The sequence below is a fragment of the Lithobates pipiens genome, unplaced genomic scaffold, assembly GCF_037356315.1.
Source record: "Lithobates pipiens isolate NorthernLeopardFrog02 unplaced genomic scaffold, aLitPip1_a1.2 Scaffold_25, whole genome shotgun sequence".
NCBI lineage: Eukaryota > Metazoa > Chordata > Amphibia > Anura > Ranidae > Lithobates > Lithobates pipiens.
In genome coordinates, this window is record NW_027507787.1 from 12,007,008 (window position 1) to 12,025,877 (window position 18,870).

An 18,870-nucleotide genomic window follows, 5' to 3' on the forward strand; every position below is an offset into this window, starting at 1 on the left:
TTGACATCCACCACTCCCCCTATGGTATTTTTATACCATCTTCTCCATCGGGCTATGTACCCATCCCCACTTATATCCCTGGTTGATGCGCTGCTGCCATGGTGACGCGTGGGACTCGACGCATAGCACTCTGGGGATTGTAGGCTTTCGTTGTATACTAGGCGCATGCACAGTGTCGTCCTTGGTCCGCTCTCACTCGGCGATGATGTCGATACGCCGGGTGAGTGGGGGGTATTTAAGGCACCTGAGCCTGACACTTAGTGTTGGCTCTGCGGGGATGCCAACGTGTTTTTTGCCGCTATAATAAGGTCAGTTTGCTGAGCAGGCAGGGTCCGGTCCACACTCTCGCAGCTTGCCCGGTGGATGCTAACCAAGGCTGTCTTTCTCATTTTTCTTTTTTTCTTTTTTATGATAGGGATTGTAGACCTAAATAGCGCACTATTTGATTTTCATCATATACTGATGGATGTCCTGCTAGATACCATTTGATTATTTTAACCCAGCTGAGTGTCATCAATCTTTGTTTGGGTTAGGTAAGCCTTTATAGGGCATACTAGATATACCCATATAAGCAACAAATGTGGAATTTTTGCGTCTAATGTATATTTCCTCTCCTTTTTTTTTTTGTCATTACAGCTGTATCTTTGATAATCAAGGACTATTTACTCCTTTTTATTTTATTGTTTATATTTGTTCGGGCGTCTCCGTCCGTTATACCTTTCTCAGCAACTAACTTGGTATGTATGGAGGCCATGTTGGCCCCACTTATCTCCTCCTGTTTGGAGGTGTTAATATTAACTACTTGTAGACCTCATATGAGACTATGTCCCTTTTCTTAAATTAGTTTTGGGGCCACCTGTTGCCCTTTCTACTCTCTGCAGTCACAATAAGGTGGTCCGTAGGTTGGGGTGCCCTCCACCTAAGGGGATTGCTCCATCCATCTCATGCTGAGGACAGGATCTGGGGTATGTATGCACCCAATTGATTCGATATTGACATACATTCTTATAGGGAGCAAATTGGGGTGAATTTATTTATCAATCAATTTCATCTGATTGTACGTTTTTTTAGATAATAGCCATGCAATACATAATCCTAAAAATGTTTCAATGTTTTTGTTATTTCTTATAGCTCTTATAGTCTTTTTTATTGGTCAAGCTTTAGTTCCCCTGAAGAAGCCATTGTAATGGTGAAACATGTTGGGATGATTTGACCACTGAGTACCTTCAAGGCCGCCACCACCTTCGGCCTTACTTGATTTATTAGACGTTTCCCATACTGGATTTTAACCTAATTGCTATGAATTGTAATTTGTATGTATATTTTGACTATCACTTTTGTAACAAAAAAATCCCTTTTTTTGTCTTTATATATATTTTGTTTCTTTAAAAATATTTGTCTTTTGCTTGACTGCCTAGGCACCATAATAATTCCCATCTTTCCAAATTGCTTTACAAAATTACCAGAAGTTTTGGCCTGTGAAATTTTGTACAATACAATATGCCACATTTTGTCACTTATAATAAATGTATGTGTAGTGCCGGCTCCTGAAGAGCATGCGCTATGTGTTTTGAAATTTAATTTTACACCTGAACTGCAGTTTGGTTTGGGTATAATTATTCTAAATTTTGACCTCAGCATCAGTCTGACTGGACTATAGGGTGTTCGGCCTGGCCATAGGGGGCACTGTCTCTTCTGGCAGGCATGGAAACATAGTCTGGCTGGGTGCTTTAGGGTTACTTTCTCTCGGAGCCAGCCCAGTGGGAGTGTCACTCTTGCTGTGCTTTCCGGGAGAGGGTACTTAAGATGTGGGTGTCACGTGGTTCGGGGTTCCGGTCCAGAAGTATGTTCTGACTCCATGGTCCTGGTCCTCCTGACCAGCCCCCAGGAAGGCTATGGCCTGGGGTGCGGATCCACCTGACTTTATGTCTCGGGGCTGGCTAGCCCGAGGTAAGGAAGCTAAGGAAAGGGTTCGGAGGTGGTTCGGTGCCGTCTCAGGTTGTGGAGAGGCCCAGCAACTTCGTAGTTATTCAGGGGAGGGCTCTTCAGAAGATGGCCACACACGGGTTGGCTTCTTAGCAAGAGCCTGGTAAAGCTGAAGGACCTAAGTGAATCCTATCTAGTGCGGTATCGCCGAACCGGCTGAAAGATACTGGTACCACACGAGTGTTCTACAAGTATTCAAGTTTCCTTGGTCATGTTCAATAGCCAAGTCTGTGGCAGAGACTTGTTCCTGATCTAAGCACCTTGTTGGCTGCTATGCCTTGTGAGAGAGGGGCTATCCAACTAGAGTGAACATCCAGCTGTGAATGGCTATTCTCTGGATTTAGTCAAAGTAAGAAAGTTCTTTATTATTGACTTTGACACTAAGAGTACTTGGACTTTTCTCCTAACCCTCTGATCCTATACTAAGAGACTGTTCATTAACAACGTTCTTGCAAATAAAAATCCCTTTAAGCGGATCTGTCGTCAGTCTCTAAAGTTTCTGGGCCATCTACCATGGGAAACCCCAGACGTCTTGCCTAAGTTACAAGTCAGGCTTCAGGCATCCCCTGCAACAAAAATTTCATTTTTAGTGAGATATTTCTAATAGGAACATGTCTAGGGATGCAGGCCCAGCAACTTTCCTCATTAGAGCCCTGCAGCTGCCACAGCAGACAGATCAATATGAAACCACTTCCATTAGACCCACTCAGAACAGAGGCACAGACAAACACACATGGATTTCTTCAGAATAACAAAAGGTAGGAATCTGCAGCAAAGTTTTTTTACAATCCTTGCAATGTACATAGATCACTCAGGGGGAATTTTTTTTCTCAACAAAAGTGGAGTTATGCTTTAATGCATAGAATGCATTAAGATAAAAAATAAACTTCTGTCTTTAGAATCACTTTAACTAACCCTTTTTTTTTTATTCTGCATTAAGGGGGTGTCCTATGCTTACATACTTTTGCTAGTAGGTGTCCCTCATTCCCATCTCAAAAAGTTGTGAGGTATGGCTGTTTTTGGTGCACTTTTTGAGTCACATGTTCATTTTCACAGGTGCATGCTGGGAGTCAGGCTACCAAAAAATGCAGTAAAAATGTATAACAAACACAATATGCATTTTTCAAAAAACACGTACAGCTTCTTTTAACTGGCCTTTAGAATCTTCATCAAGCATGTGCTTGATGAAGCTGAAGTTAGCTCCTTATTCGGCCAGCTTCCTTTTTGAATGCAGAAGTTGGCTCCTTATTTGGCCAACTTCTTATTCAGGTTGGATCTTTATTCGCAAAGGCAATTATTTACTAAACAATCTGCAAATTTTATAATAAAATTGTGATCTTTAACAACATTCCTGTCTCTCTAACTGCATTGTATTTAAAGGGGTAATTCTGAATAAATAACCTTTTCTATATGATTACCGTCTTGGCTCACCCAGATGTGAGTTGTTTTCATATAATTAGGTGTAGCGGATGGCATTTTGGACAAAATGTCATACGCATGTAAATTTAGTTTTTGCCTCAGAACAGTAGGGGTTCTGAGGGTTAATTACATTGGCTGGCCTTAACATCAGTCTGGCCAGGCTGTGTTAGAAGTTCTGCCTGGTCATGTGAGCAGTGAGGTGCACATGACAGACCAGAACCAGGCCTGGTTGGACGTTTTGAGTATCAATCTTCTCGGAACCAATCAGTGGGAGTGCCGGGCCCCGCTGGGGAGTCTGGGAAGGGGTACTTAAGACGTGTGGGTCATGTGTTTAGAGAGAAGAGTTTGTGAGGCCCGTGTGGTCTGTTCTGGTTCCAGGACCAGGGTAGCCCCGTGAGGGGTCCCGGTCGTGGAGTGTTCGACATCCCGCAACATGTTTCTGTTAGAGGCCCCTAATAGACCTGCCTGGTCTGGGGTAGGGATCCCTCTGTTCCTGAGTCTCGGAACCTGCTGGTCCGAGGAGCAGTAACTGAGGGAGGATTCAAGGTGTCCGGTGTGCTCTCGGATTGGAGAGGCACCACAGCTCGTGGAAGTGATCGGGGGAGGAATCTTCGGAGGAGGGCCAACAAGTGGCATCCTGAGAAGTGCCTGGTTACTGAGTTGGGAAAGACATTGACAAATTCATGTTTTTCCAGTACCATTGAGGAGACAGAGAACATTCCAGGTACTGAGGAAAAAGGTTCCTGTTCACCCTTAAGCCGCGTACACACGGGCGGACTGTCTGGCCAACTTAGTCCGTCAGACAATCCGACGGACAGTCCGTCATACTTTCGAATGAACGGACTTGACCACACACACCGCTTTTTGAGCGGACTAATACGGCGTACTAAGTCCGCCATACTATCCGCCCTACTTTTGAAATGAACGGACTCGCCCACACACGCGGAGGAAAGTCCGCTCATTTCGAGCACGTCTCCAGGTAGGCGGGGCCCGCGAAGGAGACGTCACTGACCCCGCCGCCTGGTATGGACTTAAAGTGGTTGTAAACCCTTACAAACCCCTTTGACCTACAGGTAAGCCTAGATTAAGGCTTACCTGTAGGTCCAAGCAATATCTCCTAAACCTACATGGTTTAGGAGATATTTGCCCGAAAACGGGCACCGCTGTCTACGGCGCATGCGCCGTAGACAGCGGCGCGTAGGCGCACTGAACGCGGCAGTTCCAAAAATGGAGCTGCCGCATTTGTCGACTCCCGTGCGCATGCGCGGGAGTGACGTCATTGCGGCTTCGTCAAATGACAGCGGCGGAGCTGCGAGACGCCACCAGCAAGATGGATGCAGCGGACTACAGGGGACAGCGCGACTTCGCTGGCTCCTGTGTCAGGTAAGTGACACATAATGGGCTACTATGCGATGCATAGTAGTCCATTATGCTTTACCTTTGCAGGGAAAAAAAGAGGAAGTAAACTCATCAGGGTTTACTTCCTCTTTAAAGGGGAACCCCAACGCCGAAAAAAATCAGCGTGGGGGTCCCCCCCAAGTCCACAACAGACCCTTATCCGAGCGAGCGCCCCCCCTCCTGAGCCGTACCAGGCCGCGTGCCCTCAACATGGGGGGTGCCTTGGGGAAGGGGCCCCCCACCCCAAAGCACCTTGTCCCCATGTTGATGAGGACAAGGGCCTCTTCCCGACAACCCTGGCCCCGGTCTGCGGGCGGGGGGCTTATCGGAATCCGGGAGCCCCCTTTAATAAGGGGGCCCCCGGATACCGGCCCCCCACCCTATGTGAATGAGTATGTCGCCGCCGTCGCTGCCGCCTTCCGTTCTTCTTCTTCTTCTTCTCCAGGAGATGTTGCCTCGACGATCTCTCCGGCCGGAATGCCAGGGACGCACTGCACGGCCACTTATATAGGGACAAAGGGCGGTGTCACATGGCTTTATGAGAAGAAGAAGAAGAAGAAGAAGAACGGAAGGCGGTGGCGACGGCGGCAACAGAAGACCAGGCCACCGCCTGTAAAAGAGCTATAAGAAGGCGCGGTGGCCCGGCAGAAGAACCGAAGAGGGGGACAAGACCCCCGAAGTCGGGAGAAGAGGCCGGCGGCGAGGAAGAAAGCCAGACTCCTCCGCTAGCAAAAGAGCTACAAGAAGATAGCGGAGGAGTCCGGCGAGAAGACCCCCGAAGACGGAAGACCCCCGGAGCTGTGCAATAAAGTATTTTATCTCGTGTGTTGTGTTTTTTTTGGTACTTTTATTTTACAGGTGAATGGGTAGGGGTACATTGTACCCCATACTCATTCACATAGGGTGGGGGGCCGGTATCCGGGGGCCCCCTTATTAAAGGGGGCTCCCGGATTCCGATAAGCCCCCCGCTCGCAGACCCCGATAACCAACGGCCAGGGTTGTCGGGAAGAGGCCCTTGTCCTCATCAACATGGGGACAAGGTGCTTTGGGGTGGGGGGGCCGCGCGGCCCCCCCTTCCCCAAGGCACCCCCCCATGTTGAGGGCACGCGGCCTGGTACGGCTCAGGAGGGGGGCACTCGCTCGCCCCCCTTTCCTGGCCGGCCGGGTAGCGTGCTCGGACAAGGGTCTGTTGTGGACTTGGGGGGGACCCCCACGCCGATTTTTTTCGGCGTTGGGGTTCCCCTTTAAGTCCATACCAGGCGGCGGGGCCAGCGACGTCTGCTTCGCGGGCCCCGCCTACCTGGAGACCCGCTCGAAATGGGCAGACTTTTCTCCGGGCGGGAAAAGTCCGCTCATTTCAAAAGTACGGCGGACTGGCATACACACGGGCGGATTGTCCGCCGAAATGCGAGTCCGATGGACAGTATTACGGAAATTCCGAAAATACTTAGGCCGCGTACACACGCGCGGACTGTTTGCCCAACCTTGTTCGTCAAACAGTTTGGGCAAACAGTCCGCTCAAAATTTGCATGAGCGGACTTGCCCACACACGAGCGGACTGTTTGACGAACAAGGTTGGGCAAACAGTTCGCTCAACTTTTGAAATGAACGGACTCGCCCACGTAAGGAGGAGGCAAATCCGCCCATTTCGAGCGCGTGTACAGGTAGGCGGGGCCCGCGAAGGAGACGTCGCGGGCTCCGCCGCCTGGAATGGGCTTAAAGGGGAACCCCAACGCCGAAAAAAATCGGCGTGGGGGTTCCCCCCAAGTCCACACCAGGCCCTTGTCCGAGCACGCTACCCGGCCGGCCAGGAAAGGGGGGCGAGCGAGCGCTCCCCCCCTCCTGAGCCGTACCAGGCCGCGTGCCCTCAACATGGGGGGGTGCCTTGGGGAAGGGGGGGCCGCGCGGCCCCCCCACCCCAAAGCACCTTGTCCCCATGTTGATGAGGACAAGGGCCTCTTCCCGACAACCCTGGCCGTTGGTTGTCGGGGTCTGCGGGCGGGGGGCTTATCGGAATCCGGGAGCCCCCTTTAAGAAGGGGGCCCCCAGATACCGGCCCCCCACCCTATGTGAATGAGTATGGGGTACAATGTACCCCTACCCATTCACCTGTGGAATAAAGTACAAAAAAAAACACAACACATGGAAAAAGTATTTTATTGCACAGCTCCGGGGGTCTTCCGTCTTCGGGGGTCTTCTCGCCGGACTCCTCCGCTATGTGTGTGTAGCTCTTTTACTAGCGGAGGAGTCCGGCTTTCTTCCTCCCCGCCGCCGGCCTCTTCTCCCGACTTCGGGGGTCTTGTCCCCCTCTTCGGTTCTTCTGCCGGGCCACCGCGCCTGGTCCGGTGGCCCGGTCTTCTGTCGCCGTCTTCCGTTCTTCTGTCGCCGCCTTCGGTTCTTCTGCCGGGCCACCGCGCCTTCTTGTAGCTCTTTTACAGGCGGTGGCCCGGTCTTCTGTCGCCGCTGTCGTCGCCGCCGCCGCCTTCCGTTCTTGTTCTTCTTGTTCTTCTTCTTGTTCTTCTCCTGGAGATGTTGACTCGACGATCTCTCCGGCCGGAATGCCAGAGCCGCGCTGTGCGGTCACTTATATAGTGACAATGGGGCGGTGTCACATGGTATATGTCACATGGGTTGGTCACATGGTGACCCCGCCCCCTTACGATGTCATAGTCCCCATGTGACATCAACCCATGTGACCAACCCATGTGACATATACCATGTGACACCGCCCCATTGTCACTATATAAGTGGCAGCGGAGCGTGTCCCTGGCATTCCGGCCGGAGAGATCGTCGAGTCAACATCTCCAGGAGAAGAAGAAGAAGAACAAGAAGAAGAACAAGAACGGAAGGCGGCGGCGGCGACGGCGACAGAAGACCGGGCCACCGCCTGTAAAAGAGCTACAAGAAGGCGCGGTGGCCCGGCAGAAGAACCGAAGGCGGCGACAGAAGAACGGAAGACGGCGACAGAAGACCGGGCCACCGGACCAGGCGCGGTGGCCCGGCAGAAGAACCGAAGAGGGGGACAAGACCCCCGAAGTCGGGAGAAGAGGCCGGCGGCGGGGAGGAAGAAAGCCGGACTCCTCCGCTAGTAAAAGAGCTACACACACATAGCGGAGGAGTCCGGCGAGAAGACCCCCGAAGACGGAAGACCCCCGGAGCTGTGCAATAAAATACTTTTTCCATGTGTTGTGTTTTTTTTTGTACTTTATTCCACAGGTGAATGGGTAGGGGTACATTGTACCCCATACTCATTCACATAGGGTGGGGGGCCGGTATCCGGGGGCCCCCTTCTTAAAGGGGGCTCCCGGATTCCGATAAGCCCCCCGCCCGCAGACCCCGACAACCAACGGCCAGGGTTGTCGGGAAGAGGCCCTTGTCCTCATCAACATGGGGACAAGGTGCTTTGGGGTGGGGGGGCCGCGCGGCCCCCCCTTCCCCAAGGCACCCCCCCATGTTGAGGGCACGCGGCCTGGTACGGCTCAGGAGGGGGGGAGCGCTCGCTCGCCCCCCTTTCCTGGCCGGCCGGGTAGCGTGCTCGGACAAGGGCCTGGTGTGGACTTGGGGGGAACCCCCACGCCGATTTTTTTCGGCGTTGGGGTTCCCCTTTAAGCCCATTCCAGGCGGCGGAGCCCGCGACGTCTCCTTCGCGGGCCCCGCCTACCTGTACACGCGCTCGAAATGGGCGGACTTTCCGAGCGGGAACAGTCCGCTCATTTCGAAAGTACAGCGGACAGGCCCACACACGGGCGGACTGTTCGCTCAAACACAGTTTCAGCGGACAGTTTTTCGGAATTTCCGAAAGACTTTGTCCGTCCAACTGTCCGCTGAAACTGTCCGCTGAAAGCCCACACACGAGCGGACTGTCCGCCCAAACACTGTTCAGCGGACAAGGTTGGGCGAACAGTCCGCCCGTGTGTACGCGGCCTTAGTCCACCAGACTGCACACTGAAAAAGTCCGCTGAAGCCCACACACGAGCGGACTGTCCGCTGATATGTGTTTCGGCGGACTAAGTTGGCCAGACAGTCTGCCCGTGTGTACGCGGCTTTAGTTACAACTTGTACACGTTCATAGGATTTTTTCAAGTTTTGAGTCAACGTGCTAACTGCCATGATCTCTGGCTAGAGATCTGTTCAGCCTTGAAGTACCCAGCTGCGAGTGGCTACTCTCTGGGTGGAATTAGAGACTTTGCTAGACTTGCAGTTCAAGGTGCCTGAGTTCTTCACCCATGCCCTCTGCTCCAATGGGAGACTGTGTTATTGGATGTTACTACTGCAAAATAAAACCTTTTAAAAAGGACTTTATCCGTGTCAGCGTTCAAGTCGTTGGGTATCAACCCTGAGAACCCCTAGATGTGGAAGAGCAGGCCAAGAGGAGGTAACTTGTAAGTCCAACAAGTCAAGGCCACCCTGCAAGGGTTATGGCTGCTACATATGTATCCTTCTATTAATGTTAATTTTGGCATGATCCAAATGATAAAAATCATAAAATATGTCACTTTGACAGCTATGCATTTCAATGGGAAATTCAGAATAAGAACCCATGCTATTCCTATATGGCTCACCCAAATTCCACTTGTTTTATACTCATTGGGCATCCTATATAGGAAAGTTCAATTTTGGCCTAAGCCAAGTGATACAATTTATAAAATATGGCACCAAACTTGACACCATGACAGCCATGCATTTCAATGGGAAATTTTGACTAAGAAGCAAAGCTATTCCTACATTAAAACCATCTTGGCTCACCAAAATTCCACTTGTTTTATACTCATTTGGGCATCCTTCTATATATAGAATTGAATGGCTTCTTTTTCAAAATTTCCCATTGAAATGTATGACTGTCAGGGTGACAAGTTTGGTGCAGTACTTCATGGTTTATATTACTTGGCTCAGACCAAATTTTATTATAAATTGATGATTGTTTAGTAAATAATCACCTTTGTGAATAAAGATCCGATCTGAATAAGAAGCTTGTCAAAACAGGAGCCAACTTCTGCATTCGAATAAGGAGCTGGCCAAATAAGAAGCAAACTTCAGCTTCATATGTGCTTGGCAGAGGGCCTGCAGGAACTTGGACTGAAAGCAATTTGCAGGAGGGCATTGCCTGTGGAGTCTGGGATGGAGAAGGAACTTCTCTCTCACTAATCAGTGTTGACTGGAAGCTAGGTGGATGACAGTTGTCCTTGGACACTGTAAGTAGGATTTTTGTCTAGGACGCCAGGTGTGCATGTGCTTTGGGGGCTAATGCCAGAGGTTTCTGAAAGGACTGGGACTACTCATGTAGAGTCACAGCTTATTGCATTAAGGTGTGCTCCCCAAAGCTCAGACACACATGCGTGTGTGTGTGTGTGTGTGTGTGTGTATATATATATATATATATATATATATATATATATACGCTTATAAATAAATGTGAACAAACATTTTAACATGTATTAAAACATGTTTTAACATGTATTAAACATGGACGGCAGTGGCGGAACTACCACCATAGCGACCCGTGCGGTCGCTATGGGGCCCGCAGCTGAGAAGGGCCCGGTGAGCGGGCGGCGGGTGAGCCGCCGAGCTGCCTATCCGCTCAGCTCTCGTACAGTCACACTGACTGTACGAGCGGGCGGAGGCGGCGGCGGCGGCGGCGGCGGCGGGGGGGGGCGTGGCGGGGAAGCTGCCAGCGGGGAGGCTTGGTGGGTGGCCAATCAGCGAGTGGCGGGGCAGAGAGATGACATCTTCTCTCACCGCCCAGCGCCCGCCCTGCGAACTGCCAGCTCCACCCTCACTCACTGTGCTGGCAGCAGAGAGATTACATCATCTCTCTGCTGCCTGAATCTCTCTGCCAGCTCCACCCTCACTCACTGTGCTGGCAGCAGAGAGATTACATCATCTCTCTGCTGCCTGAATCTCTCTGCCAGCTCCACCCTCACTCACTGTGCTGGCAGCAGAGAGATTACATCATCTCTCTGCTGCCTGAATCTCTCTGCCAGCTCCACCCTCACTCACTGTGCTGGCAGCAGAGAGATTACATCATCTCTCTGCTGCCTGAATCTCTCTGCTGCCTGACTCAGACGTGACAATCCCATTCCCCACCTTAAAAGGAAAGTGACAATCCACAACTTGTGGTAGGATATGTGGCAAGTGGACAATCTGCAATGGGTGGCAGGTGACGTGGCAAGTGGACAATCTGCAACTTGTGGCAGGTGACGTGGCAAATGGACAATCCGCAACAGGTGGCAGGTGACGTGGCAAGTGAACAATACGCAATGGGTGGCAGGTGACGTGGCAAGTGAACAATACGCAATGGGTGGCAGGTGACGTGGCAAGTGGACAATCCGCAACTTGTGGCAGGTGACGTGGCAAGTGGACAATACGCAATGGGTGGCAGGTGACGTGGCAAGTGGACAATCCACAATGGGTGGCAGGTGATGTGGCAAGTGGACAATCCGCAACTTGTGGCAGGTGACGTGGCAAGTGGACAATCCGCAATGTGTGGCAGGTGACGTGGCAAATGGACAATCCACAATGGGTGGCAGGTGACGTGGCAAGTGGACAATCCACAACGTGTGGCAGGTGACGTGGCAAACAGACAATCCGCAACGGGTGGCAGGTGACGTGGCAAGTGGACAATTTGCAATGTGTGGCAGGTGACGTGGCAAGTGGACAATCTGCACCTGGTGGCAGGTGACACACTCAGGGCTTCCACTGATTCTGCATTATGGTGAGTTGAACTATAACAATGTAATAATAGAAATAATGTGTTTCAATCATCCTTACACCATAACACAAATGGTGCCGTGACAATTGAAGCGCCAACATCAGCCATTGCCCCAATAAATTGCCCCCCCAAAAAAGTATTTTTTATCAGTGCCCCTCCCGAGACTAGACTCTGGATCCGCCCCTGGGTGAGGGGGGGGGGGCCCATACAACATTTTGCTATGGGGCCCTGTGATTTCTAGTTACGCCCCTGATGGACGGTGTCAGTAGTAGCAGTGGATGTGTCAGTAGGGCAGAGGCTGGTGTCAGTAGGACAGTGGACGTGTTAGTAGGGGCAGAAACTGGTACCAGTAGGACATTGGACGGTATCAGTAGTATTTTTTTTTTTTATTTAATGTAATTTTATAAAAAATTTTAGGAGCCCTGTTGGAGGCTTTGGTGAAATATCAAGGGTCTAAACAGATGCCTTATGTCTTACTTTTGAGACAGAGAAAGAGACTGAGGACAGAGATTCACCATGCGTACCCCCATGGGCCCATCCAAGGGTAAGCGCTACACACACATGCTCAGCAGGGACATTCTACATCCATGGTGAACCACAATTACTGTATGATGTCACTTCTTTTTCCACTGAAAACCAAATGCAGTGTGTTTTGTGCAAACATCTGCTAGCTGAAAAGGTGACAGTAGCAGGTTCTTAGTGAGCACCATTGTAAAGACATGAGAAAAAAAAATATCATGTCATCCAAACAACTTTCAGGAAATGTTTTATGCATTCCTTCCTTACTATGTTTAGCAAGCTTTGTACATAATTTGATTACCATAAGGAAGAATGTTTAGGAACATTTTCTCCTTTTCACTTTGAGGGCTCATTCACACTGTATGTGTTAAGCTGTTTTGATTTGCATTGGTCAAAACCAAAGCACAACTGTTCTCTTTTGGGTTGATTTACTAAAGGAAAATAGACTGTGCACTTTGCAAGCTTATTTACTAAGATCTGAAGCAACTGTCCTTGCAAAATGTACAGTCTATTTGCCTTTAGTAAACCAACACCTATGTGCCCTGCTCCCACTATGCATGAGCATTGGTGTGTGTTGTTTAAAAACACAGCATGTCTGCATTTTTATCTTAGCACAATGCATGTCATCACAGCACATGCAGTTGAATGAATTGTCTTTTGTTACTTTTGAATAAATCTTGAAAAAAATTAAAAATCTAAACAGTGCAATGCATTTTAAAAAGCATTAGTGCATTGAATACATTACTCTGCCCCTACACAACGCACATCAGGGGGTATGCCTCAAATGGATAATAATGCTCATCTGCTTGTGTGAATGGGTCCTAACTGTTAGCAGGTGGGTCAAAGACAACATTTCCTCCTTCCCAATGAAATTATGATCTTTATAGTTCTATATAATGCCCCAGGGCAGTGGACTGAGGGGCTCCATGACTGTTGGGGGCTGCCTGCTGCAATATCACTGTGCTGCTGAAATGCAGAAGAAGATTGATATGGTCAAAGATATTTTGTTGATGGAGTCTACTGCTAGCAAGCTCTCGGACTGAGGTGCAACTCTGCAGTCATAACCTCAGTTCAGGCACCTCACTTCAGTGATTTTACTAGCTCCTGCAATGAAATGGCTGCAAATACACTGAACCCCCTATCCTGCATGGTAGTCACAGTGCAGGGAGTGATATCACCACAGGTATGACAATAGCAGGTTCAGCCAGGCTGACCAGTAGCACTGATTACTGCAGGGGAGGGTTTTCTTTGCTTGCATCCTCTGTAAAAAAAAAAAAAAGTGGGATCAGTAGCCTTGGATCTGGAGGAGGAGCTAAAAGTCAAAAGTCAAAGTGAGAGTTTAAATGCAACTTCCCCAGGTGGAGTAATATTCATTTGTACCTTGGAGAGGGTGTAAGGTGAGTGTGCTTTTGTAGGGGGTGGGTTGCTTTTGTGTGGATTTTTCATTTTCATCTATTTAATAGTTTAGTATGAACGCAGCTTACTGACATGTGGGCATGGGATTCCTAGGCCACGTTGATGGGCCTTATTAGTAATTGCACTAATCTATATCTGTGTGCACTATTAGCTCTGCAGTCAACAAGATGTATAAATGTTGTATCAAGCTAAATTGAGTTTCCTCAAATTATGACAAGCTTTTGGTTCTTTGGAGTATGTTTGGGTTATGGGTACCTCAAGCTCTAGACATTCTGATATCATTCTCACACTCTTGCTGAGCTACTTTGTTTGAGTAACCATGAGTGGGAATTGGAGAAACCAATTGCCATAAGCCTACTGCTATGAGGTATAGGGTTCCTATAGGAATCTTGGGACAAATGGCATTGATTACAGTGCCATATGTCTCAGGGACTGCTTGAGAATCTGATCTATTTGGCATGGCACGTGGTACCCAATCTTTTATTTTCTGTCCCGTTGCCCCGTCCTGTATTTACATTTTCCACCAACAAAAAATAAATATTATTCTAGGCAATGGTAGTTGTATTTGGTCCACTGTGGCTTATGTACTCTGATCTGGGGCTCCTATTTGAAAGTGTCAAGGAGGGTTTTTACTAACTAAATCCCCCTTTTTCTTTTGCCATTTTTTGGAGCTTGGTGCAGGTCTACTAGACCTTGGACCCATGTAAATTGGAGAGAACAAATATAGCGTGGACCCTAATGTTATTTCCTCCATGAAGGTGGGGTTCTGCCAGCCCAACAGTTTATTTCAGAGCTACTTAAGTGGTCAGAGACTGAACTATGCTCAAAGATTTGTAGTCTTTAATTGCTGATAGTCTGTCCTGAAACTGCTAATTGCTTGATTGTCATGCTAGGCTTATGGCTTTAATCAAATTGTACCAGTGACTGGAGTGCCGCAAACTGAGATGCAAAATAATATTTTTCCTTTGTTAAAATGGGCAGTAGGAACAAGTTCCATTCTGACATGTTTCTCGCTAGGCTTCGGTGGAAACAAGCAGAGCCAGCATCTGAGATGTGATGTGGAGCCCCTCTTACCTGGAGCAGCGTGTGAAATATTGATGGTCAATTTTTTATTGACCAAAATAAATGTGCAGTTGTATCACTGATATTTCAGGTCAGCAACTTGGTTGAGATGGGACTTTGATGTGACAGCCAGGGGATTAGCATCTTTATGCCATTTAGACTTTGTGTCTATCAGCACAAAATTCCTCCTTTTTAAAGGGATTTAATTTGACAAGTTATTTTCCTTTTCAGATGATTGTCAAACTGGTTGTGATGCTGTCCATAGCAACTGCTATTAGAGGTATGTATTACTCCTTTATAGGAGAATTTCTGTCTTCCTTAAGGTCAGATGTTGGGGTGTACATAAGGCACACATGTGGTATTTTAATTACCTTAATGCTTAAATCCAGACAAATCTTTTCCCCTACGGACAGAGCTGGAAAGGACTAGTCTCTCAGGGATTTATTGCTATTAGGGATGAGCCGAACACCCCCCGGTTCGGTTCGCACCAGAACTTTCGAACGGACCGCAAATTTGTGCGAACTTCAGAACCCCATTGAAGTCTATGGGATTCGAACGTTCGAAATAAAAAGTGCTAATTTTAATGGCTAATATGCAAGATGTTGTCCTAAAAATGGTTTGGGGACCTGGCTCCTGCCCCAGGGGACATGGGTCAATGGCTAAAATGTTTTTAAAAAAAGTCGTTTTTTTGGGAGCACTGATTTTAATGACGATTAAAGTGAAAAAAAAGTGAAATATTCCTTTAAATATCGTGCCTGGGAGGTGTCTATAGTATGCCTGGGAAGTGCCATGTGTTTCCCATGTTTAGAACAGTCCCTGCACAAAGTGATATCTAACAGAAAAAAAGTCATTTAAAAATGCTTGCGGTTTTAACCACTTGCCGACCGCCGCACGACGATATACGTCGGCAGAATGGCACGGGCAGGCATAAGGGCGTATATATAAGTCCCTGCCTTCCCGCGGGTGGGGGGCCCGATCGGGCCCCCCCCCCCGGTGCCTGCGGCGGTCGGCATTCGTTCGGGAGCGATCCCGGACGAGGGGACGGCCATTCATTCATGGCCACCCCCTCGCGATCGCTCCCGACAAATGGAAATCCTTCGTGACATCACTTCCTCTCCTGTAATGTAAACACAGGAGAGGAAGTGATGTATTCTCTCCTCCGTGTCGGTATTTTTCGTTCCGGCACCGAGGAGAGAGCATCGGTGAGTTGCACCAACACACCACACATACAGTAGAACATGCCAGGCACACTCACACCCCCCCCTTTACCCCCCGATCACCCCCCCAATTACCCCTGCCCCCCCAGTCACAGTGACACCAATGCATTTTTTATTTTTTTATTTTTTTATTTATTTATTTATTTTGCATTGGTGTCATTTGTGACTGTAATAACTGTTAGGGCAGTTAGGGTTAGCCCCCTTTAGTTCTAATGTGCCCCCCTAACCCCCCCAATAAAGGTTTAACCCCGTGATCACCCCCCGTCGCCAGTGTCACTAAGGCTGGGTTCACATTGCAGCGGTTTATGAGAACGGATGTGATTCGCACCGCACTGCAGTGCAAATCACATCCGATCTCTGTGCGACAGATAGTATGGCTGAATTCGCGCCGCACCCGCCGCAAATTCGCACGGGACCCTTTTTTTGGTCCGCAGCAGAATCGGATCGCATGGGTGTTCACACCATGCGATCCGAGTTTGCAGATCGCACTGCGATATGCGAACTGATCTGGGGGTGTCATTAACATTTTACTGACACTCCCAGCAGTTCGCATAGGGCAGTGTGAACTGCCGCCGGGAGGCATGCGATGCGGGAACCCGCCGCGGATTTGTGGCGTTCCCGCATCGCTCCAGTGTGAACCCAGCCTAATAAGCGATCATTTTTCTGATCGCTGTATTAGTGTCACAGGTGACGCTAGTTAGGCAGGTAGGTATTTAGGTTCACCGCAACTTTTTATAGCGCCAGGGACCCCCATATACTACTACCCCTGATTGCCCCCTAGTTAACCCTTTCACCAGTGATCACCATATAACTGTTACAGGTGACGCTGGTTGGTTAGTTATTTTTTTATAGTTTCAGGGCACCCGCCATTTATTACCTAATAAAGGTTTAACCCCCTGATCACCCGGCGGGTGTCATTTGTGACTGTAATAACTGTTAGGGCAGTTAGGGTTAGCCCCCTTTAGTTCTAAGGTACCCCCCTAACCCCCCCAATAAAGGTTTAACCCCGTGATCACCCCCCGTCGCCAGTGTCACTAAGGCTGGGTTCACATTGCAGCGGTTTGAGAACGGATGTGATTCGCACCGCACTGCAGTGCAAATCACATCCGATCTCTGTGCGATTCGAGTTCAGCCATACAGATAGTATGGCTGAATTCGTGTCGCACCCGCCGCACCCACCGCAAACTCGCACGGGACCCTTTTTTTGGTCCGCAGCAGAATCGGATCGCATGGGTGTTCACACCATGCGATCCGAGTTTGCAGATCGCACTGCGATATGCGAACTGATCTGGGGGTGTCATTAACATTTCACTGTCACTCCCAGCAGTTCGCATAGGGCAGTGTGAACTGCCGCCGGGAGGCATGCGATGCGGGAACCCGCCGCGGGTTCGTGGCGTTCCTGCATCGCTCCAGTGTGAACCCAGCCTAATAAGCGATCATTTTTCTGATCGCTGTATTAGTGTCACAGGTGACGCTAGTTAGGCAGGTAGGTATTTAGGTTCGCCGCAGCTTTTTATAGCACCAGGGACCCCCATATACTACCGCATAAAGCCCCCTGATTGCCCCCTAGTTAACCCTTTCACCAGTGATCACCATATAACGGTTACAGGTGACGCTGGTTGGTTAGTTATTTTTTTATAGTTTCAGGGCACCCGCCATTTATTACCTAGTCTCACTAGTGTACCCCTAAATTTAGGGGTGTCTACTTTCCAAAATGGGGTCATTTGGGGGGGGTTTGTGCCATCTTGGCATTTTATGGCCTTCAAAACTGTAACGCCCTTAGAAAGCCTGAAGGTGGTGCTTGGTTTTCGGGGCCCCGTACGCGGCTAGGCTCCCAAAAAGTCCCACATATGTGGTTTCCCCGTACTCAGGAGAAGCAGCAGAATTTATTTTGGGGTGTCATTTCACATATGCCCATGGCATGCGTGAGCAATATATCATTTAGTGACAACTTTGTGAAAAAAATAAATAAAAAAAAAAGTTTGTAATTTTCCCGCAACTTGTGGCAAAATATAAAATATTCCATGGACTCAACATGCCTCTCAGCAAATAGCTTGGGGTGTCTACTTTCTAAAATGGGGTCATTTGTGGGGGTTTTGTGCCATCTTGGCATTTTATGGCCTTCAAAACTGTAATAGGTAGTGAGGATTGAAGTCAAATATTTACGCCCTTAGAAAACCTGAAGGCGGTTCTTGGCTTTCGGGGCCCCGTACGCGGCTAGGCTCCCAAAAAATCCCACACATGTGGTATCCCTGTACTCAGGAGAAGTAGCAGAATTTATTTTGGGGTGTCATTTCACATATGCCCATGGCATGCGTGAGCAATATATCATTTAGTGACAACTTTGTGAAAAAAATAAATAAAAAAAAAAGTTTGTAATTTTCCCGCAACTTGTGGCAAAATATAAAATATTCCATGGACTCAACATGCCTCTCAGCAAATAGCTTGGGGTGTCTACTTTCTAAAATGGGGTCATTTGTGGGGGTTTTGTGCCATCTTGGCATTTTATGGCCTTCAAAACTGTAATAGGTAGTGAGGATTGAAGTCAAATATTTATGCCCTTAGAAAACCTGAAGGCGGTTCTTGGCTTTCGGGGCCCCGTACGCGGCTAGGCTCCCAAAAAATCCCACACATGTGGTATCCCTGTACTCAGGAGAAGTAGCAGAATTTATTTTGGGGTGTCATTTCACATATGCCCATGGCATGTGTGAGCAATATATCATTTAGTGACAACTTTGTAAAAAAAAAATAAAAAAAAATTAAAGTTTGTAATTTTCCCGCAACTTGTGGCAAAATATAAAATATTCCATGGACTCAACATGCCTCTCAGCAAATAGCTTGGGGTGTCTACTTTCTAAAATGGGGTCATTTGTGGGGGTTTTGTGCCATCTTGGCATTTTATGGCCTTCAAAACTGTAATAGGTAGTGAGGAGTGAAGTCAAATATTTACGCCCTTAGAAAACCTGAAGGCGGTTCTTGGCTTTCGGGGCCCCGTACGCGGCTAGGCTCCCAAAAAATCCCACACGTGTGGTATCCCCGTACTCAGGAGAAGCAGCAGAATTTATTTTGGGGTGTCATTTCACATATGCCCATAGCATGTGTGAGCAATATATCATTTGGTGACAACTTTGTGTAAAAAAAAAA

General features: G+C 48.6%; 1 protein-coding gene across 1 annotated transcript in view; it reads left to right on the forward strand.

Annotated features, from left to right (window-relative positions):
• The first annotated feature begins 205 nt into the window (after positions 1–205).
• Positions 206–18,870, forward strand: part of LOC143930039 (pancreatic lipase-related protein 2-like) — a 133,115-nt gene continuing 114,450 nt past the window's right edge. Inside the window, exons 1-2 of the mRNA XM_077453938.1 lie at positions 206–220; positions 14,741–14,789. Coding sequence (XP_077310064.1) covers positions 206–220; positions 14,741–14,789 — 64 coding nt within the window. The remainder of the gene's footprint in view (positions 221–14,740; positions 14,790–18,870) is intronic.